Source organism: Acipenser ruthenus, chromosome 8, assembly GCF_902713425.1.
Source record: "Acipenser ruthenus chromosome 8, fAciRut3.2 maternal haplotype, whole genome shotgun sequence".
In the NCBI taxonomy this organism is placed as follows: domain Eukaryota; kingdom Metazoa; phylum Chordata; class Actinopteri; order Acipenseriformes; family Acipenseridae; genus Acipenser; species Acipenser ruthenus.
This window is the reverse complement of record NC_081196.1, coordinates 35,042,838-35,066,473: the sequence shown is the minus strand read 5'-3', so window position 1 is coordinate 35,066,473 and position 23,636 is coordinate 35,042,838. Positions and strand designations below refer to the sequence as shown.

The 23,636-nt window shown below is 35.5% G+C and overlaps 2 protein-coding genes across 2 annotated transcripts in view; one reads left to right on the top strand and one right to left on the bottom strand.

Moving 5' to 3' along the window:
- The first annotated feature begins 1,972 nt into the window (after positions 1-1,972).
- Positions 1,973-22,387, top strand: LOC117407466 (5-hydroxytryptamine receptor 2A-like). Its single transcript, XM_034012536.3, has 4 exons — positions 1,973-2,113; positions 2,623-3,453; positions 14,934-15,134; positions 19,434-22,387. Exons 2-4 carry the CDS (start codon positions 3,042-3,044, stop codon positions 20,228-20,230), a joined length of 1,410 nt encoding a protein of 469 aa, XP_033868427.1. The 5' UTR covers positions 1,973-2,113; positions 2,623-3,041; the 3' UTR covers positions 20,231-22,387.
- The window catches only part of LOC117406953 (leucine-rich repeat and calponin homology domain-containing protein 1), a 129,955-nt gene continuing 117,712 nt past the window's right edge, over positions 11,394-23,636 (bottom strand). Inside the window, exon 21 of the mRNA XM_059028855.1 lies at positions 11,394-11,483. Within this exon, the coding sequence (XP_058884838.1) occupies positions 11,457-11,483 (27 nt within the window). The 3' untranslated portion in view covers positions 11,394-11,456. The remainder of the gene's footprint in view (positions 11,484-23,636) is intronic.

Here is a 23,636-nt window from a genome sequence, read left to right as displayed (position 1 = left end):
ACATATTAGCTCTGCAAATCCTCAACAGACATGCTTTTCATTAATGTATTGATTTATTGATAGATTTTCCGTGCCTGTGAAATGAACTGGATTGATTGTCATGTAGACTAACTGAGCAACAGCGATGCAAGCTTCTGCACACAATCTGAAATACCCTGCCTCTTTGCAAAAGTGGTGCCAATTGGGGTATTTGTTTCTTTCATGACATGCCCATTAAAGGAACTGGGCTGAAACCATCATTTCACATACAGATACAGTATTCCCCAGACAGAGTCACCAGATACAGGAAACAAGTCTTAACCATTATGCAACGAGTCTGCACAGGCAGTGATACAACAAGAGGTTTCAAGCCACCTAACCCTAGTAATCAGAATCCCCCAAAAGACAAAAAATGTGTCAAGTGCAATTGTCACCAATGTTTCTTTTATCTATAGATAGATAGACAGATAGATATTGATGTTACAGAACTTGTAAAAAGCATCTCATAAGTTAGTTTTGTAACATTTAGAAATGGTGTAAACTGCACTACCCCCTTTTTTTATTAGTCTTTCCTGGATGTTGGGTTGCCCTTAAAAATAACTCCTAAGTGGTCTTTTGATTTTGTTGTGTTTTTGTTTAAACCTATTATTTGGGTCCTTGTACCTTTTTTTTTGTTCCTGTGTTTTGTTTTTTTTGTAAATAACCGTGCACCTCCGAGCTTTATTAATAATAATAATACTAATAATAATAATAATAATAATAATAATAATAATAATAATAATAATATATTTATTTTTATATAGCACCTTTCATAGTGGACCACCATCAAAAAGCGCTTTACAGAGGGAGGCTGTGACCTGTGCATTATATGCAGAGTCACTTAAAATAGGACATTGATTTAACATCTCATCCGCAGGATGGAGCATCTCATCCAAAGAATGGAGCACAAGGGCTTGCTCAGGGTCACACAGTGAGTCAGTTAGTGGTAGAGGTGGGATTTGAACCGGTGACTGTCAGAGGTGGGATTTGAACCAGTGACCTGCAGCTTTCATGTCTCTGAGTCTCTCTTCTGTCACTAACCAGCCTTGCCAGCATTGCTACCCTTTCTCAATATTTTTTTTTTAATGAAATCATCATTATTATTTTATACAGTTGAGCAAAAATAACAAATGCAGTGGTGTTACCATAATATACTGGTTTTTCTTTTCAATAGATGTTTATAGAATTTTTTTTTTCTAAACAGTACACTAAATGTAAAATAATTCCATATGGTTTAACAATACTATAAAATTATTATAAAAGCGTAATGTATTTCTTGCAGCCTAAACATTCCCTGTACTTTCTCACAAAACAGACATTTTAAAAGCCTAATGTGCATCATTAGCATTGACACAAATTCATTAATAAATGAACAGTTCGTAACTAATACTGAAAACCTCATACAATTATATACAGAAGAGGATTGGTTTTGTTCCTGTCATTTTACCACAATATATTCCACCACAATATAAAAAGGAGAGCTAAAATATACATGAGCTACCTTAATGTATTTCTGTTCCATATCATAATTTATTTAAACTTTAATCTAAAAACCACTTGATGTTTGATGATTGTGTGTATCAGTTTTGACCTGACTAGAATACTGTACTAAGAAGGTCAATTTGTGATCCCAGCAGTTTTAAGCCATCATTGGCTTTGCTGTTTCTTTTCTGCAACAGCATGGCATGTAAATTTGTTAAACAAACATCTAACCTACAGCATTTATGCTACCCTGCCTTCCCCAGTAGTTTATGACATCCCAGTCGGTGGGAGGTCTGACTAAGTGAAAGAAGGCAGTCAGCAAGAATTCACAATCCTCGCTAGAGTGAGAGTCCCTTATTTGAAGATTGCTTATGCTGGCTGCAGTGGAACTGTTCTTTTTGGCAGTTTTGGAAGATTGTCTGAAATAATATATTGTGCTTGGGGTGGGGGGGAGGGAATCAGTGTACATGGACTAGCTCTGCTCGCTGCAGACACCTATTTTGTTTGTATTCACTGCTGAAGATAACTAAATTACTGCATTTAAAGATATGTGTAGCATTAGAAAAGACCTTGGAGAGGGAGAAGGGACAGAAACAAGCTAAAAGGAAAAAAGGTATTTCTTCTTCTGAGTCTTAAATGTGTAAAAATGTAGTGTGAGTTCTGCTTGTGAAAATGCTTCTTAAATGAATATTTAATTTTGTTTGTCAAAATCAGCTCTTTTGTCAGGAAGTGGTTCATAACTACAGTATTGCTATAAAGATGGGCTGTGTGGTGTGAGGCATCATATTTCCATGGTTTATACAGCAAGTAAAAAGAAAGACAGTCAGTCAGTGCTTGCTTACTCAGTTGCAGTACCTGTACCAGTACTGATTTGTAACGATTCTTGTGTTGAGATAAAAAAAAAAGCCTTTGAAACAACTGAATTGTATCAGATGAAAAGTAACTTTTGTTTTTAACAATATTAAGGAGAACTAAGTTGTCAGATGTCTTTAATTTTCTCTTTATTGTGGAAGCACAGTCAAGTGCTAATGTAAAGGTCAGATATGAAGACGTAGGAATATATTGATTGCAGCTTTCTTCATCTGTTCTTGATATCTGTGATAAGGTGTATTCTTTCCACAGTTAAAAGGAACAAAGACAGCCTGTTCTCAAGTGATAACTTTACAACTGCCGTGCAGCTAGCAAGAGTGTACATTTCTTAGAATATACAATACTTATTTAAAACCAGCACCTCTTGTGCAAGGAAATGACAACTCTAAATTCTCCAAGAGCTCCTCGATACATGTGTCATAAATGCTGCCACAGAACTACCTAAATCAAGAGCAATGGACTCTTCCATTGGAGTTCCTCAGTGGAATACAAGATAAACAAGGGTCTGCTTGGAATGATCAGTGATGAAAGTGGGGAAATGACAGGAAAAAATGGTACAATTCAGGTTCAGCACCTTCTACTTTGGTTTCGAGGCAACACTTTAACTCTATAGTGGCTCCCCCTCTCTGATAATCTTTTTCTGTTTGAATGACATTGTAAAGTTTCAGAAAATGAGCTTCTTAGCCGAAAACAGGAACACCTTGAATGTGACGACCGTTTCTTTCATCCCGCTGAACCTTGATCTCAAACTGTTCAAACAGGACTCTCTGCTGGGGAAAGCTAACGTATCACACACCTGTAACAGGACCATGAATGCTGAGAACCTCTCAGACCTGTCCTGCGCCGACAGCCTTGCACCACAGTGCTTTTCATTAGTCTCTGTCACGGATAAGAACTGGCCAGCCCTGCTCATTGTGATTGTGATCATCTTAACTATCGCTGGCAACATCCTAGTGATTATGGCTGTCTCCCTGGAGAAGAAACTACAGAATGCCACCAATTATTTCTTGATGTCTCTTGCCATCACTGATATGTTGCTGGGCTTTCTGGTCATGCCTGTCTCCATGCTCACAATACTCTACGGTAAGTCTATCATGCAGGGTGCAAATTAGAAGTGCAAGGCACATATCACACACCATCACTCTTTCTTTTTTTTTATAATACAGTGGATATTGTTTATCTCATTGTGCTTACCTGAACAGGGTCTGTCAATACAGTCACAGGGATTATTAGTTTTCTATTCAGTTTCCATATTTCAGGTGAACCGGGAAACAATTACAAATAGCATTTCGAATTCCCTTTATTATGCATGATCTTTTAGCAATAAGTAGATGGCTGGTATGCATGAAAGACACCGGAGTAGGAAATGAATATTAAGATATTGCCCTTTTAAAATGAGCATCTCTTAATTTATCATCTGTAGGATTCAGAAGATAAAAAATCTAACAAACTAGGAGGTATATACATCTATGACAGTCCCAAAGAATTCCACTATTTCTGTAATGGAGGGGATTGGTTCTTGTAAAAAAGCGATTGAATCTGTAGGATCTCTTTAATGTCTAAATTCATACAGTATGACAGAAATTGGATGACCAGTTCACAGAGTAAGTTATCAGGATTTCAATCTAATAGCATTGAGTGACAGATCTGGCTCACTAGCCTGCACAGCATCTCCACCATCCTCACTGTATCCATTGATAAAGTGAATCGTACTTCAGTAGCCCTTTTACTGTTGTTTATCAAGATCTCAAGGTTTGTGTGCGTTGAAAAAAAAAAATATTCATGGGTGAGATCACTGTACAATATTTATCTTTAATTAGTCAATGGTTAGAGACTCTTAGGAATGCTGTTTAATTAGAATAATTGCAAGGATTTGGCTAGATGCTCAGAGAGAGAGAGATCAGATAAATTGATTCCTGCCTGGTTCTGTTTGTAAACAATTTTGCTATGTTGGCAATATTTTAGTTTTGGTTGAGAGATTAAAACTAGGCACTGCAGCCCCACAAACTTGCGGATTATAAGGAATCTCGGATTCTAATATTCTTTTTATATAATATTGTGTGTGTGCGTGTGCTTATGCATCATACAACTGTAGAACAAATGGATAAAAAAAACACTGTCAAAATAGTAAGGGAAAAGTAAAACAAAGAGATCTAAAACTGCATCATCTTTAAATAACCTTTCAAATATATATATATATATATATATATATATATATATATATATATATATATATATATATATGCACATTTCCATATAAATGTTTCACATAAACTTGATTTACTGTGATTATTACTGTGTTTTATCTAGATTTACCATACTTCTCTGTGCATTACCATGCTTTCGCTCTGGTTTAAGCTCCTTTTTAATGTTCTACCATGGTATATTAGATGGAATATCAGAGCTTGTAAACATTTATAAAGATATCTGTGACTCGCACTTTTGTTTTTTTGTAAGGGGTATTTTGTAGGTTCATGTATTTGCTTGATGTGACCCTTGTTTGATCTGTCTTACCTTGTGTGCATAATGTTATTGATTTTAGCCTGGCTTTGCAAATTGACACAGATGCAGACATATAAACATCTTAAAGCAGAACACATCCCCTGCCTAGAAGGTCAAACATTGTGTGTCTTTGCAGTGTATATTTTGAAGTACAGTGGAAAAATTGTACCATATATATATATATATATATATATATATATATATATTTTATATGTTTATTATATGTTCGGGGATACTAATATTTTTAGTAAGCAACGGGGTATGAGTGGGGATGGCAGGTTACAAATACCCCACCGTACAGCATTTATTCATTTATAATACAATACAATAAAGAATTTTACATTTTGGGTCTCCCGAGCTATTCCACTGCCGACCGTGGACGGGCCTGCAGAGTGAAAAGAAGCGGTCGGCTGACAGCACATGCTTCGGAGGACAGCGAGTCAGCGCAGGGGTGGTAGCTGTGAGCTGAGCCTAAAATACAATTGGACATTTCAAATTGGGATAAAAATGGGGTAAAATCAATTTCTACGACTACTACGACTAATAATAATAATCAAAAAAATAATAATAATATAAAATGTAATATATTGCTAGTACTGTATGTAAAACCTGGTTGTAGAGACTGTAACCTGGTGCAGTTATAAACAGGAAATAACTGAGGCCATGTTGTGCTCCCAGGCCTTTCTGGGCTCTGGGTTCAATTTTAAATTAAATTCTTGGAAGCATAAGCTCTACAAGTCATTTTGGGGGAGGAACAGCACTTATGAAGTGAAACTGGGCAGAAGCAGCCCTTGAGTTGCTCCTGTTTTTTTTACCGTTTTGTGCTTTTGAATACATTTTAAACACCAATATATAGGTACTTGCCTTTTTTTGGTAACCTCTAGGATCACTCTGTTACCTTTGTATTTTACACTGAGATATGCTGACACATTTTCCTTGTAACTTATAAAAATTAAATATATTATGTTTAAAGATTTTTTTTCAGTTAGTGAGACTCGACACGTCTGACAAAACAGTCGGCTATATCAACATCTCTAGAATAAATGCTTCTAGTGGCAACAATACATACATATTAGCTTATAACAACAGATACTCAATGATTATGGTATAAAAATCCTGTTCATATGAAATTAAATTCAATATAAAATAGTTAAGGTAAAAGTTACCATGTATCAGCAAAGCCACATCAGCCTATTAGGAAATAAAAACCTTAGGAAGAAACTTAGTACAGTGTTTTATTATTAATTTCTTAGCAGACGCCCTTATCAAGGGTGACTTATAATTGTTACAATTATATCATATTATTTTTACATACAATTACCCATTTATACAGTTGGGATTTTACTGGAACAATCTAGGTAAAGTACCTTGCTCAAGGGTACAGCAGCAATGTCCCCCACCTGGGATTGAACCCACGACCCTCTGGTCAGGAGTCCAGAGCCCTAACCACTACGCCACACTGCTGCCATGAATCTCTATTGTTGTTTCTGCTGAGGTCATTATTTGCCATGCTTACTAACTATTTTAAAAGACATTTCTGAAGTAAGACAGTTTAAAAAATGAACACTAGACAGTGTGCAGCTGTGACTGTATGCCTGTTCAGGATTTTCCATTTACTAAATTACAGATGAAAAGCGAGCATAGATTTTAGTAACAATTAGCAGAGAGAGAAGAAAGCTATAAAAATAATCTGTATGAAATATCAGAAGTGAATATTTTATTCTGTAGGTAGAATACATCCCTGCAGGTTTGTGCACATCGTTCAACAGAAGGAATTTTATAAAACTTGGGCTGGACTGTATTTTTTTCACAGCACATCGCTGTTTAAAAATAGGTATTTCACGATTAAACATTACATTTTAGCTGTCAAATACTACTCTTAAATCAGACATTTTGTTTCAGTTCTTTGCGACAATTTTCAAAAAAAGCTGCAATATGCCACACAAATTCACAAAAATTATGTATTAAACATACAACTTCTCAAAGACTCAATAAGATCTAATATTGGACTATTGAACATAATGTACCATCGGCATATGTCTTTTCCTATAGCCAGCCAATACTGGCTCATTCTATAGTTGGTTTTTATTTTGTATTTTTTTTTTGTTTCTTACTACATGACTTGTTTTTCCAAGACCCAGTTTCTGAGAATAAAACCATTAATTATCCAGTCTATTCGACATTTTTCAAAGCAATCAGACCTTTGTGATTTTTAATGATCTGCTGTGTAAGTTCCTGCCGCTACTCCTTTGCGACTCAACAAATGAAAGCAATGCACTTTACCCACTAGGTGGGGGCTAATTAATGTGTCTCACTGCAAAATGATTATAAAACATTTAATTCTGCTATATATCACGTACAATATTAGAAAAAAAAAAATCTTCCAAGTCAATTAAGAACATTTGACAGAAATCTAGATTTAAAAGAAAAAGAAAAAAAGTGTTTTTGACTATTAGTATTCAATTTAAAAGGGCATTTTAATGAGTTGCCTAGATTACCTGTTACAACGTCTTCCTACAGATTAGCAAAGTCGCTACATTTAATCAGCAGTGTACCCTTATGTACACAAGACATGACGTCTCTAAAAGGAAACAGGATTTTTTTTTTAAAAAAATTAAAAATGTAGATTATACACATTCATCAAAATAAGCAGTTCACAGGTCAGCAGCCGGAATTTAAAAACACAGACTTAATAGCAAATATAGTGAGCACAAATGAAGATCACGGAACAAAAATTAATATCATTTTTTTAAACATTTTCTATCTATCAAGTGTACCTAACGATGCTCCCAAAGCAAGCAGACTCTTTATCTTATCTGGGATAAATTCTACTCAAAATGTGACTGGAAGGTCCTATCTCAGAGGAGACAGAACATTTTAAAATGTTTTGTTGTCAAGGTTTCTTTGTCTCTTTTGAGAAGACATACACATTACCCTTCACGTACAGATACCTGTATTATTGGCATGTTTATATGTCTAGTCGGAACAGCAGTAAATATTGAGTTTTTTAAATTAAAAACTCCCCCCAGAGAAACCAATGAAAGAAAAAAATACAAAGATCCCCCGCAACCCCCAAAGCATTCATAAGACTTCACACAACCTTGATTTGTTGTTTGTTAGAGGTTTATAACATGATGTTATATTAATGTATTCCAGCACTGGGGAGATGGTAATAAGAACAAATATAAAAAGAAAGAACCAGGACTCCTTGAAGGCACGTTTTTCTACAAAGCAAAAGCTGGAACACAGTCAAGCTTAGAGATGACTAACTGTGTTTGATATTTTATGTTGAGCTTTACCAAGTTTGGTTTCTAACACTTTAAAAACATGGACGCTAAAGTAAGCAGTATATTACACCACCAACATTTCAAAATGAGTGTAACTTTGTTTATGGAACAAAATGACACTAACAATCCCCATATTAAAAATGTTGTAACGAACATATACAGTATAATGTAGGTTAGAGCAGCCAAAGTGTCTTTATATTAGTGAACACCAGCACCACCTGGAGCACAGCAGCATATTGACAGGATAACTGAAGGAAACTTGTTTCCAAAGAGTCAGAGCACCAGATGGCAGTGGCTCTTACGTCAATAAAGACATTTTTATCTGATCGAGATGTAACAGGTTAGAGGCTGGGCGCAAACTGGCAACCTTGCACATGGCAAGCGAGAGTCTTAACCACTAGGCTATGTCTTTAACTTCATCCCATCTCACCGACGCAGGAATCTGTATCACACTTACCCGGACTGTTACATATTTCTATAGCAGGCTACTAGAACTGAATGTTCTGCAGCTCCTGAACTCAGATGAATGCACCTTCACGGTTGTATAAAAAATAAACACATTAATAAAGACACAGTATTTGGCTAATTTCGGTGGGGTTTCCAAGGAAAAATGTGGGTATCCATGTAGTTATCTTTTAGGGTGAGAAATTCTCTTTCCAAATGCAAATAACCTTTTTAATATTAAAATACTGGAGGATATATTTTAATTATTTCCAATTTGGCCTTCCGTAACTACAGATATCTTGCAGCTTTCTTAAAGTCGGTTTACACTAAGTTTTAGGTTGTGTTGAACCGCATGTGCAGCCTGCCTCATTTGACCACTAAAAAAATATAATAAAAAATAGGCCACCCTAGTCATTCACGTTTCCTACTACATAGCATTATAATAATATTAATAACAATAAATACCTGAATCTGAATTCCGCAGGGACTGTGCGAGGCTCTCGCCAGCAGAATGTGGTTATATATTTTGTTGTTGTTGTTGTTGGGGAACCAGTATACCAGTGTCATGTCAATTTATGCTACCTGTCAAATTTTCCTACTATGTGTACTGCACATGCCCAGACAGTTTTCCCCTTGCACTTGCACATGCCCAGATCTTTGTTTCCTTGCAGACCGAGGACACCTATCAAAAACAAATACCCAGGTCTTTCGATATGAAAGTATGTGTTTTGTAAACTTACATTTCACTCCACATGTATTTAATTCATTTTATAATAAATCCAGACAGATGCTGTTAATGACTGGTAAAGTGTACTACAGAGGGAGTTAGATTTTTTTAAAGGAAAAAGAAAGAAAAAAAGCACCTATACGCTGACTTATAATTTTTTACATTGAAGCATAGCATTTTCTCAAAACTATAAAACTAACTTATAGTGCACCTTTGTAAAATTGGTTTGCAAAGGTAGCATACATATCATTATTATTATTATTATTATTATTATTAGTATTATTATTATTGGTAGGAAAGCTTGTATGTACTGATGCTACTGCATGTTATGTGTGTTTTACAATAGGTCTGTCCTGTGATATGGAAAAATGTTTCTACCTTCAATAGATAATTGCCAAGGTATGACATTTTGACAGTCCACACACACCCATCACATGTTGCTATCTCCAAGGCATCTTTCAATTTATAGAACTAGAGTAATTAAAAAAAAAAAAATGTACTGTATTACATTTTCACAACACACAGGATTGGTACATATGGGAATTATATTCATTTATGTGTAATTATTATTATTATTATTATTATTATTATTATTATTATTATTATTATTATTATTATTACTATTTGCCTGGTTTGAGTTCCGATATTATTTGTCATGTTGTTGATATTAGTTTGAAAATCATTACCATTATCTTTAATCTCAGAGAGATTCCCCGGTCTAATTATTCAGGGGTTATAAGACAGTGATGATATCAATGTTCTTTCTATGAACAATTTACAATCCTCCCAGGAGCTTTTGCCTGGCATTTGACCAGGCCCATGTGTGATATATGAAGTGACCCTCCCCTATGTCTCTCCATACCCATGCTTGAACAACCTGCAAGTCCAATGACACCAGTGTCTCGGGATTAGGAACAGTTTTTAGTAAACAGATCTATTTGAATAAATAGTGAATAAATACCCTTACACAACACACACCGACACCCCACCACCTGTAGAGATCTACAGTATATTTGACCTGCATATCTTATATATATATATATATATATATATATATATATATATATATATATATATATATAGTGACAGGGAATTCTTGCAAACCAGGTGTTAGATCTCAATGTACTCTGTTCTGTGGAATTGATTTCTTGTATTTGATAAATAACCATGGTGATGGAGCCCTCCTTTTCACACAAGAAAAGTATATGTACTGTTTACATTTATATTTTTTGTAAAAGTAATCTATAATTTTAAAATCCATTGTAAATGCAACTAGAAATATGACATAGAAAAACTGTGCATATCAAATCAAGGAAAATAAGTTAGATGTGGTACGAAAAAATCTACCACTACAAAAAATCATTCAATTTGATGCCTAGGTATATAGCTGAACTATCGTGCCCCTGACAACCTTCCCCTAAAAATGTTTTTAGGTACAGTGTCATAAAAGATGTGTTGAACGATGTGTTCCATTACTGCTTACTGCCTGTATACAGACACACTAACACAAGAATGCCTGCAGGTACTACAGTGCCTATAGAAAGTCTACACCCCCTTGAACTTTTTTCACATTTTGTTGTGTCAGTGCCTCAGTTTCACGCATTTAAATGGTTTTTTTTTCCACTTATCTACACACCATTCTCCACACTGTTAAGGGGAAAAAAAGTTTTTATTGAGAAAAAAATTATATATTAAAAATACAAAACTGAAAGATCATAATTGGATAAGTCTCCACCCCCTGATTTAATACTTGGTGGAAGCACCTTTGGTAGCAATTACAGCCGTGAGTCTGTTGGGATAGGTCTCTACCAACTTTGGACACCTAGATTTGGCAATATTTGACCATTCTTCTTTACAAAACTGTTCAAGCTCTGTCAAGTTCCTTGGGGAGCATTGATGGACAGCAATCTTCAAGTCATGCCACAAATTTTCGATTGGATTTAGGTCGGGGCTCTGACTGGGCCACAAAAGGACATTTACCTTTTTGTTCCTTAGCCACTCCAGTGTAGCTTTGGCTGTGTGCTTTGGGTCGTTGTCATGTTGAAAGGTGAACTTCCGTCCCAGTTTCAGCTTTCTTGCATAGGGCAGCAGGTTTTCCTCAAGGACTTCTCTGTACTTTGCTCCATTCATTTTCCTGACAAGTGCCCCAGTCCCTGCCAATGAGAAACATCCTCATAACATGATGCTGCCACCAACATGTTTCACAGTAGGGATGGTGTTATTTGGGTGATGTGCAGTTCCATTTTAGTTTCGTCAGACCACAAAACTTTTTGCCACATGGCTACAGAATCTCCTGAGTGTTTTTTGCATACTTCAAATGGGATTCAAGGTGGGCTTTTCTCGCCACCCTACCATACCGGCCAGATTTGTGAAGTGCTTGGGATATTGTTGTCACATGCACACTTTGACCAGTCTTGGCCATAAAAGCTTGTAGCTCTTGCAAAGTTGCCATTGGCCTCTTGGTAGCCTCTCTGATTAGTCTCCTTCTTGCTCGGTCATCCAGTTTGGAGGGACGGCCTGATATAGGCAGGGTCTTGGTGGTGCCATACACATTCCACTTCTTAATAATCGTCTTGACCGTGCTCCAAGGGATATTCAAGGCCTTTGATATTTTTTTATACCCATCCCCTGATCTGTGCCTTTCAACAACTTTGTTGCGGAGTTATTTTGAAAGCGCCTTGGTGCTCATGGTTGAGTCTTTGCTTTGAAATGCACTACCCAGCAGAGGGAACCTACAGGAACTGCTGAATTTATCCTGAAATCATATGAATCACTACAATTTAACACAGGTGGAGGCCACTTAACTTGGTGTGTGATTTTGAAGGTGATTGGTTACACCTGAGCTAATTTAGGATTGCTATTACAAGGGGGGTGGACACTTATCCAACCAAGCTATTTCAGTTTTTATTTTTAATTAATTTTCTACAAATTTCTAGAATATTTTTTTCACTTGGAAGTTGTGGGGTAGGATGTGTAGATAAATGAAAAAAAACTATTTTAATGCATTTTAATTCCAGGCTATAAGGCAACAAAAGGTGAACATTTTGAAAGGGGGTGTAGACTTTCTATAGGCACTGTATATAACTTACGTAATTTTCCCATGCAAATTTTTAGACAGTCGGATCCTGAAATTACTCAGCTACAGTGCTGTGTCTCATTTTAATGGCTATATTTTAACTTTAAGAAACATTGTTTTGCATTTTTTATACAAGGCAATGCATAAAGGAAGAAATGCTTCTCAGGCATCTACAGGGCTCTTAATTAGACGTCCAGGATGTAAATGATGGATTGCACACATTTAAATCATTCCACTAAGAAAATAATATTTGAGTTTCAGGATATGTAATGTTTCTATGTCTTTTGGTTACTGCACTGTATGCACGGTAGATAGTGCTGTAGTAAAACACACTTATAGAGCATTTATAACTGAATACATTTATTTTTAATTAATTTAATATGAAATAAATATGTGTATTTGTATCAGAGTAATATTAAATCTTTGTTATTGCAGGCCTGCAATAAAGTAAATACTGTAAATTAAAAAAGCAACACAATTTAAATAAATAAAATAAATAATTCTATATAATTGTAAATAATTTCAAGTTTGTATATATATATATATATATATATATATATATATAGTATACTAAATAAAGCCATAGCCAAAAGTTTTGCATTACCCTAAATAATTAAATGTTGCTTCATAAAGTTGAATATGTTGACTAATGTTACGTTAACATATTATTACATACCGCTTTGTAGTTTTCCATTTTCTTAACGAAAAACGGACTATTATGGCTTCCAGTAGACATTTACAATATAATTTTGTAGTCTATTTGTTACATGACGTTAAATAAAACATCTGAATTATTTTCATATAGTTTTTTGTTTTTTTTTAATTACTGGTATGTCTCAATCCTAAAATTCTGAGTGATGCAAAAGTTTTAGCAATAGCTTAGCTGAAACAAGATGTTTTTATATAGAGCCCAAAGTGGATATCTTCAATTTTTGTTTCTTATACAGAAGGATTCAAATTCAGTCTTCTGCATACTGGTAAAGCAGAAAAACAGGAACTTCGTCTTTTAATGTGATTGGTGTCTTGGTGATAATGCAGAGGAGCTATTTAAATTTTTTCCTGGTATCAGGCCTCAGCCCATAATGGCATTTTAACAATTTACTTATCACCCCTTAATTATAATTTGTTCTAAAAACTGCTACAGCTTGCATTTCATTATGATGAATAGTACAGTACTTGTGGCTGCTGTTGCCATGAGCTCTTTGTGGCAGGCTTTTTGGAGTCAAAAAGTCAAAAAAACACTCTTAATCCCCCCTTTCTGCAGTCGAAACACCAGCACATGACTGACTACTTCAATAAAAAAAATGATCTGATTTATTTAGGGTCCTACAATTACTGTTGATAGAATGATAGCTCTTGAATTCTGCTGCAGGCAAAAAGGAAGCTAAAAACAAAACCCCAAATCATGTCGAAAAAGATAAATGTAATTTATAGAACAAAAAAACAAAGTCATGAAAGAGTACAATAGTTTTTAGGGTCCTTGTTCAAAAAATGGAGGCCCCTTATACACTGATTGTGTTCTTCCATCCGCCACACTATTGCTGGGGGAACATGATAACTGATAGTCGAAGATGCAGTACAGTATGTAATGAGTTTAGACATATGGTATAGCCAGCTAGCCTTTTATATGCATGGTATGAATAACACAAATGTGGTAGTAGCTGCATCTGAGTAGGTGCCACCAAGTCACAAAAATCATATACAGTATGACGAACAGCTTCAGCTTGTATATACTCTGAAGCAGCAACAGATTTAATTTCTGGTTTCCAAATTTAGCAATCTTTGATCTTTTCCCTCTTCTACCAGTTTACACCCTCCAGCCTTCTTATACCTTTGATGTGAGATTTCACTCACTGGAGAGGAGAGCATCCTGGGACAGCTGGAGGCTCTCTCGAAACATCTTGCTAATCCTGCTCATCATCTAGCAGTGAACTAAGTTACCATGATGACAAATACTGTTGTTAGGGCTAAATAGATGTGTACCATATTGCAAAAACAATGACTAGCCGGTCACAACATGTGTTTCACAAAACAATATTATTTAGCTAGGCAGAGCAGAGACCTTGTATTGAAATTGATTAAACCCTGTAAAAACAATGTACCAACGCGCTTGTGAAAAAAATAATACTTTTTATGAAAAAGACAAAGATAGCTTTGAAGGAAGAGCTCCATATTTCATAATGTCTGTTATTTTTCTGTAAACATCCTTGCAACATCTGTAATGGAAAAATATATCTGGTATAAAGCTCTTGGTTTTGTTCTTAATTAATGCATGTCTATTCTGTTTCAGTATGGTTCTGGACCCAGGCCAATGTATTCGTCAAACTTTAAATTGTTCTGGGAATGAATTCTCATAAAATACTGATTATTTTAGTTGGCTAAACGTGTGTGTAATTTATTCTTTTATGGATACATGCTGTAAGGCTAAGGTTAATAATTCATTTATAGTACCAAATACATTCAGTTCCTGGATGCTCCTGCTCTATGTTTTCCCATTTTTTTTCCATTTTCCATTGTTGTTTTGCAGGATATGCTTGGCCCCTGCCTTCACAACTGTGTCCCATCTGGATTTACTTGGACGTGCTGTTCTCCACTGCATCCATCATGCATCTGTGTGCTATCTCCCTGGATCGGTACATTGCCATAAGAAACCCAATTCATCACAGCCGTTTCAACTCAAGAACTAAGGCCTTCATGAAAATAATAGCTGTTTGGACTATATCTGTCGGTAAGAATGATAAAGCTGCAATTGTTAGGATTTATTTGGTAAGAACAATGACACACAAAAATGAGGTCATTATTTGATAAAGCCAGGTGTGAGAGGTACTACTGTATAATCCACATTATACAATTATATGCAGGACATGCATAACAGTAGAAAAGTGATAAGGACAATCCTATAAGCAATAATGGGCCATCATTGATCACTTATTTCTGTTTTTTTTTTTAAGTCTGTATTTTCAAAATCCAGTTTTACATTCATGAAACGGTTCTCGCCCTAGGTATAGGTGCATTTTGATAGATCTACTTATATAATATTAGTCACTTTCAAAACAACACATGCAGAGACAGATGGTGGTCGCATTGCTTCGCACTGGAGTTGTATTTTGGCATTGCTGCAACAAGTACACTTAAAATATAGCAACGCTGGAGATCCTGCTGCTGGCACTGCTTATTCCTGATGCACAGGAATTAGTCTTGACTGAATAGACCCTGAGTTGGAGGGTATAACAACAGTGTCTTGAATATCAGCCTTTAGGAGTTGACCTGTATTAAGACGGCTACAGTCTAAATAAGCCACAATTCTTCAGTCCCTTTGTTGACTGGTTAACCCAACTTTAAATGGACAACAGCAGCTACACCAACATACTTAATAAAAAAATAAAAAAATCCAGTACATCAAGTAAAATACATTTACAATGGAGAGGGCAAAATATAGGCCAATGTATGTATTGGCTGCAATACAATACCTTAGTTCTGTAGGATGAATGGGGAAACGTATGTACCGACACCCACTGAGTGTACTGACTTTTCTGATATGATCTGGATTTCTCATACATTCTAGACAATTTGTGAGAGCATATGCTGTGCAAGCTGGAGATCTCTAGATAATTCCATTGATACATTGAAATACAATCCATCTTTATTGCGTGCTATACGCAATACCATTGAAACAAAAGGAAAGGGGGGGGGGGGGGGGCAATGCTTAAAAGCACCACTTTATATAGTGCTCCAGTGAGTCCTGGTCAGAGAGCAACCCTTTGAGCTACAGCAAGTACAGGTGCGTCTTTGTCAACCAGCACAGTGTACCGAACAATTTAATAAATGTGAGTAAACATTTTCTGCCACTTATTGTAAAAAAAAAATTCTAAGTACCATAGGATATTTAATTTAATTTATTTATTTTTTTCCTTTTGAAATCTGTAACGTATTTGAAAATGCAGTTTATTTCTATTTAGGAATTAAATTATTTACAATTATATAAAATCATTCCTTAACATGTTTGTCTGAAACATCAATTTCTCTAACCAAAAATAAACTGAAATAATAATAATAAAAAAACATACAAATCCCATAACTGAGAAAGATTCCTTTTTTATTAGAAACAATACTGTGGGAGAAATGGGACCCCACTGTTAAGCTTTCAGAATGTTTAAATGGATAAAGGGAAGCAGAGGTCTAGCCACATACATAATTAATCTGTATTTTAGTACAGTAGTACAGAGTACTGGAAATTGATAGCATTAAAGTGATTGTAACTAACTAAATGATTCCATACATTTGACCATAGCTGTAGGTCTCAAATGCGTAGTTTTGCCAAACATGTACTTTCATTTTAAAACATGATATCTGGAACTACATTAAGTTAAATAAATCTCTGGTCGCAGACTTTGTTTTCTGACAGTCCTGCACTTTCATGGTCATTTCACCTGGAAAGTGAAAATGGCCCCACCCTTCAGGGTTAGTAACCAACCAGCTGCTTCCCAAAATGACTGACCTGCTTTGCAGCCAGTAAGGTGCTTCACCTCAAAGGCACTGCAGATGTGAAATGACCCAGGAAGTGTAAGTGTAATAGATTTACTAAAAGGAAAGGCTAGCAAAGTGAGAACGTTTTTTACCTAGTTACCATGTTTTAAAATGAAAATATATGTTTACAATAGCATGTTTCTTTAGAAATTGCACATTTGAGAGTTATACAACCAATGTAGTTGCATGACAAGTAAGATTTAAGAAACTATTTTTTTGGCTACAACCTCTTTAAAACAGGTTCCCACTCAAATCAAAGGACTGCAATGCAAAAGTGTATATTCATTATTTTGTTTCACCAAATTAGCTGCTTAAAGACAACAAAACATTAAAAAAATAGTCACAAAAAAGAGCAGAAAGAGTAAGCAATGGCCATGGCTAAACTAGTTCTATCATTTAAACACTCCCAGTGTTAGCATCAGCTCAAAGGCCAGAGAAGCAGGTAACAGCTCTTACACTCTATATAAACTGTACTTTGTCACTCAGACAGAATGTGGACAGGGTCCAACGAATTTGTATGGTTGTCATTTTTCAAAGTTACTTTAAAGGGGTAGGAACATCACATTTTCATTACATTGGGCAGCATTTGTGATCTGTTCTGGTCTTTCAGTGCAGTATTACACTACCAGATATTTAGAGAGAACAATATCAAAGTGTTAAATAGAATAAAAGGCATTGGGGGAAGTGTTGCTATCTGACTGTGTACATGGTAGTCTTAATTGATTTTCATACAGATTGAGTTTCAATGGGCTTGTGTGTGTACATCTCTTTGAGTTTGATGTTCAAACCGTATCACCAAAAGATAAAGCCATTGAATATTATGGTAATAGCAGTCACTGATATCAATGTGATACAATCAATCTGGAATATTATTTTATCTGATATCTGATAGCTTCAAGCTATATCCAATGGCGATGATGTCACCATTCTGATTCAGGTGGTGGCTGTGGAAAAAAAATAAAAAATAAAATGTGCTAAAATAAGGCTACAGTCTGCAACAAAATAGCCTGTCACAAATTAAAAATATAGTTCTAGGGGTGATGTTCTGGTCTAAAATGCTCACTCCAATCTTGTATTTGGTGTTTTTGGTGTTGTGATTGGCACCTTTCGACTGCTACATCGCTTCCACCAGCAAGTAGGTCAATTAATAGTTGTTTTCTGGGGCATTTGTTATTCCTGTAATATACATAACAAAGTGGACCATCATTTCCCTGTTGGATTACATTCTGGTAAACAGAACCCCTGGTTAGTCAGCACCCGCTATCATGGCCCTTTCAAATGTTCCATCTAACCTATACTGTAGCTATCTGCTGTAGGCCTGAAGTATTGCAAAGTCACACATGACTAGTCACAGAAGTGTCAACAAAAGCAACAAAAGTGTCAATAAGTACCAACATAGTACCACAAAGTCTTAACAGATAATTAAATCAACAGAATGTCAAAGATTACTCTACTCCAGCATTATTGGGGGTTCTGTGATATTGCTGTCTCATACCACTAGCATTGTGCTTGAGATCCAGGCATTGGTACATCCTCAACACAAATTTAAAACTCGAACACACATACTGTTGCAATTCCATAATCACAATTCTTTTCATATTTTATTCACATCATGGCTCACCTTCTTCTTATTTTAGGTTGTGCTTACATCAATAAATTAAAGAATGCTTGTGAGTGAGATCCAAAGAAGTGACTCATTCTGCTCAAACATTGTTCGAACCACGAAACAAATATTCAGCACAAGATTATAAAGTATTTTTGTTTTTTTTATCCCGCTTTGGATGTAAAATCTAAGAAGATAAGATCAGCTTTCAGAGATAAGAATCTGACAGTCTTGTTTTTTTCTGAATTGAGTCTGATAATTTTAGCAAATTGGTGCAGCACCTGAGAGATCATGCTCAAATAGTACCACACACCCTCAAAACACAATTTGCACCATTTTTTTTGTAAAAAGGGAAAACATTTAGTATCTGACTTATCCTGGTCTTCTCATTTTCTTTTTTCTCAGTTTGGTTAAGTTAAATAAAACATCTAGCAAAACAAATAACAAACAACTTAAAAGGTTAATTTAAGGACGTTAAAAATGTCCCTTAGGTGTTTGTTACAAGCAATGTTAAATTAATACATGCATTTTTTCACAAATAATGGTGCAAAATTGCATTTTGGTATAAAGCCCAGTTACTGTTGTAACTGACACTTTTGACTTCTTAAATTAACCTTAACTGTTGTTGTTACTACAGTTTTTTTTAGGAAATTGCACTTTGGAGAAAATACCTTAAACTTACACCAAAGTGGCATGAGGTAAACATCTGAAATTAAAACTGAATCGCTGCTGCTGCATCATTCAATGTAGATAATGTAGTGCTGATCCTACCAATGCTTTATCAAAGTTTGTTGGGTAGTGAGATCAATGATGCTAAGCAAGAAATGAGTTACAAAAACTATCTTCAAGGAGCAATGGTCAATGGCTTACCTGTTTTTCTCTTTTTTCATTTTCAAGGGATATCTATGCCTGTTCCGGTTTTCGGCCTGCAGGATAAATACAAATTTGTCAAGGATGGCAGCTGCTTTCTCACTGATGACAACTTTGTTCTGGTGGGTTCCTTTGTGGCCTTCTTCATCCCATTGACCATCATGGTGGTGACCTACTTCTTGACAATCAGGGCTCTGCAGAACGAAGCGACCATGTGCTTGGATGAACTGGTTCCCAAAACCAAATGGACATCCTTCAGTTTCCTCCAGCAGAGCTCCTTGTCCTCTGAAAAACTGTTCCGCAGGTCTCTGAGCAAAGACTTTGGCGTTTGCGGACGACGGACCATACAGTCCATCAGCAATGAGCAAAAGGCGTCCAAGGTTCTTGGGATTGTCTTCTTTTTGTTTGTGATCATGTGGTGCCCGTTCTTTGTTACCAATGTGCTGGCCGTAATCTGTAAGGACACCTGCAACACTTGTGTAATTGGCGGGTTGCTCAATGTATTTGTGTGGATCGGTTACCTGTCTTCTGCAGTCAACCCCCTTGTGTATACGCTGTTTAACAAGACATATCGTTCAGCATTCTCGCGCTACATCAAGTGTCAGTACAAGGAAGAGAAGAAGCCACTGCAGCTCATTTTGGTCAACACTCTTCCACCTCTGGCCTACAACTCCACTCAGCTCCAGCTGGGAGACATGAACACGCTGAGAAACGGCAGCCGGATGGAAAGCAAAGACTATTCTGTTGTTTCCTTTGGGGTTCATCATTTTAATAGTTCTAAACCCAATGCCGGTCAGGTGACTGAGAAAATGAGCTGCGTGTAACTGTGCTGGACTATCATTCATTTTATGTACAAGAAAGTGAAGGCATTGATAAAGACTTCTCGGTGAAACTTTGCCATATAGTTTTACAAATTTCTTTTTCTACAAGAAAGACTGACAATATGGCAACCCATAGCATTCATCAAAAGAGATATTCCACCGAGTTGGTTTGATGAGGCTGTATCTTACTATTAATATTAAAAATAAAACGCTTTTACAACAGAAGCCACAGCATACACTTCAGGAATCTTTTTATACTGCCAAAATATAGTTGTAATTGTGGGAAAGGGCAGTCAAGGTTTATTTTAGTATCAATAAAGAGAAAACAATACAAATATGTTTTGTTTTGCAAAAGCTACATTTTCTACACTGAACCTACTTTTAATGTTCAATTGATATATTTAGACATTTTATGTTACCCCCCCAAAAATATTATCGTGTTCATCTTGGAGAGTTGCTAAAACTTCATTTTTCAGTGGTACACAGCAGAAATAGTTTTAGCATGGTATCCCCACAGTTCCTTAAAGTGTAAATAGTTTAAAATTATAGTTTAACTGAATTTGTTCTGAATTTGTTCTCTTTTGCTAGCATAATATTGAGTTTCACATACTTACATCTATCTTCTGCCAACCCCGTTGACATTTCTGGGAGCCTGAATTACATACAGGATTCCTATGGTGGTACAGTTAGAGAATTTCTGACAGGGCCTGGAGAAATGTAACTAGCCCTATATGCATTGCCTCTGTGACATTCCAACAGCACTGGCCGATTTGCAAAGGTGCCCTTGGAAATGTTTAAGGCAAGAAATATAAGGTACTACTTTCATTTCATTTTTCATACCATAAATGATCATACATTTGCAAAACAAAATGGTTGTGTTACTGACACCTCACATGAACCATTATTGTCATAGCCTTTAAATTACAAAACATTTCCACTTTGTATAAAGTAACTTGTCCTGTTTAAGTATGTAAAGTGTATTTAGCAATAGAGATCCATGTTGTACAAGACAATGCTGTGAGATAAAAAAAAAAAAAAAAAACAGTGTCTAGTATATATTTGAGAAGCTTGCATGAAAGTTTGGTCACCATGTTTTTAAAACCCCTTTTAACTGCCATCGTGAAATATCATGAGCTGTCTGCTATGTTCTGTATAGTGCAAGATAGTGAAATATTATGGGCTGTCTGCCATGTTTTGTATAGTTCAAGATAGTGAAATATCATGGACTGTCTGCCTTGTTCTGTATAGTTCAAGATAATTAAATATCATGGGCTGTCTGCCATGTTCTGTATAGTTCAAGATAATTATGGATCAAAATAATTTAGAAGTGAGCGTGTCACTGTAGACACCTTTAATCTCACTCTTATCTACTTTAAAGGTCTTGTTCTTACTTTAACAGTTTTCTTTTTCAGAAGCCCTTTAAGATTCAACTAATTTAACTTTCATAAATTATTTAACACACAAGGTAGCCTTTTCATTTTCATGTTTTTTTTTCATGCATAATTGCTAATGCTTGGTTAATGCAACGCAGCTCCCATTGGCGGAAAACAAACATTGGGTATGTTTCATCTGCAGTTAAAGACAGGTTCTGATATTTTTATGATCCCTATATTCCAGATTAAACATCTCTAGGACAAACCCAACCAATTCTCTTTTCTCACACTTCTTTGAGAGTGTAATAATTACTTAATTAATCCAAAATGATCGACATACCAATATTTTTATTTTGAAAATGGTCAGGTAAAATTTTAGTAGCAGTATATTTTACAACCGGAACCCCTGTTGTTGTCATAAATTGATATTCAATAAATATGCCACTGTCTTAGCTACAGACAGAGGCACCCAAACAAATAATGATGAGCGCATTTCTTTTCTATTGCCCATTGCTCAATATGTTCAGCTCAGTGGCATCTTTATGAAAGTAACAAAAGGCCAGACTTTTTTTTTTCTGGGCCATTACAATAAAGTTTCCCAAAGGAAACGCTCAAGATGTCCAGGTCTTAAAAATACCAAGCCACACACGTAGATATTAATTTACCATATAAAAGGAAAAAAGACATACGGTACACTGCACTGCAGACACATTCAGAACCAACAGAATATTTATTTAATGTTGTTACTCAACTTTATGTCTAGCAATTTTTCTCTTGTCTGTTCAGAATAAACTGGATACTGTAAGTTCTCCCAATCAGACTGGAGTGTTTTTGTTTGTGTGTGTGTTTTTTCAGGAGGGGGACTACTTAAGTCTAATAAAGGTGTCCCTCCAACATATTCTGTTTTACACACCATACAATATTCCTTCATGTTTGCTTAACACAGTATAGTGTGTTTACATACTCAAACGTTATCTTTGCTTAAGGGACATGAACATGCAAATGGGGACTGGTAGTTATAACACTTTACAATCTAACAAATTGTTTCAACATGGTCTTACAAGGTAAAAACACCTCATATATTATGTATTTCTAAGCATTTTTGTCCCCTTGTTTGAGACAAATTCTCAGACACCAATTTATTTATTTTTTAAATACTTTTTAAGCAGACTTGTTGAGTTTTATTTTATGAAGAAAGTGTTCTCTGAAACACAAATGTTAGAACAAACTTGAACATATGTTACTTTGTACAACAAATTCAAGGTCAAAAAGACTCGGTACAACAGGTTGACTGCCACAGCAGCTGAGGTGCTCATTGTAAGAGTGTGCGCCTTTGATTAATGTTGAAAAGAGGAACAGCGTATACATCTTTAGTGCCAATACTGAAACTTATGGAGTGTCATTTGTGCCAAAACTATTCATCAATTAATTCATCAATTCATCAATTAATTTGTCAGTTAATTCATCAATTCATGCACAAATTCATAGATTAATTCATCCATTTGTCCATCAATTCAGAAATTAATTTGTCAATTCATCCATCAATTCATAAATAATTAGTCAATGCATCCATACAAAAGGCTTGACGAGCTTCTGGGTAAATCGATTGCTCCATGATTGACCTGCGAATTAATGAATTGAAAGATGAATTGCCAACTGTCAATCCTGCACTGTGCCAAAAAGGCAACCAATGAGAATCTAGTCTCAAGCAAAACTGCTTCAGCCAATAACCTTATAGTTTACTAGAAAAGGAGTTTCAATAACCTCAGCCACCAGCAAAAAAAAAACAAAAAAACAACGTTTTACTTCAATGGTGTACACGCAGATAAAAAGAAAAGAAAAAAAACTCCAAAGAATCCATCTTACACAAACAGAACAGCTGCAACTACTGCCTAAAACCATAGACACAAAACTAAGATAATGATTCTATAGGGTAAATAGATATACCTTTTTCAATAGAGTAACGTATAGTATTATATTCACGATATTGATTGTATAATTAAGGAATACATATGGGCTTCTGTAGAACAGTGCAA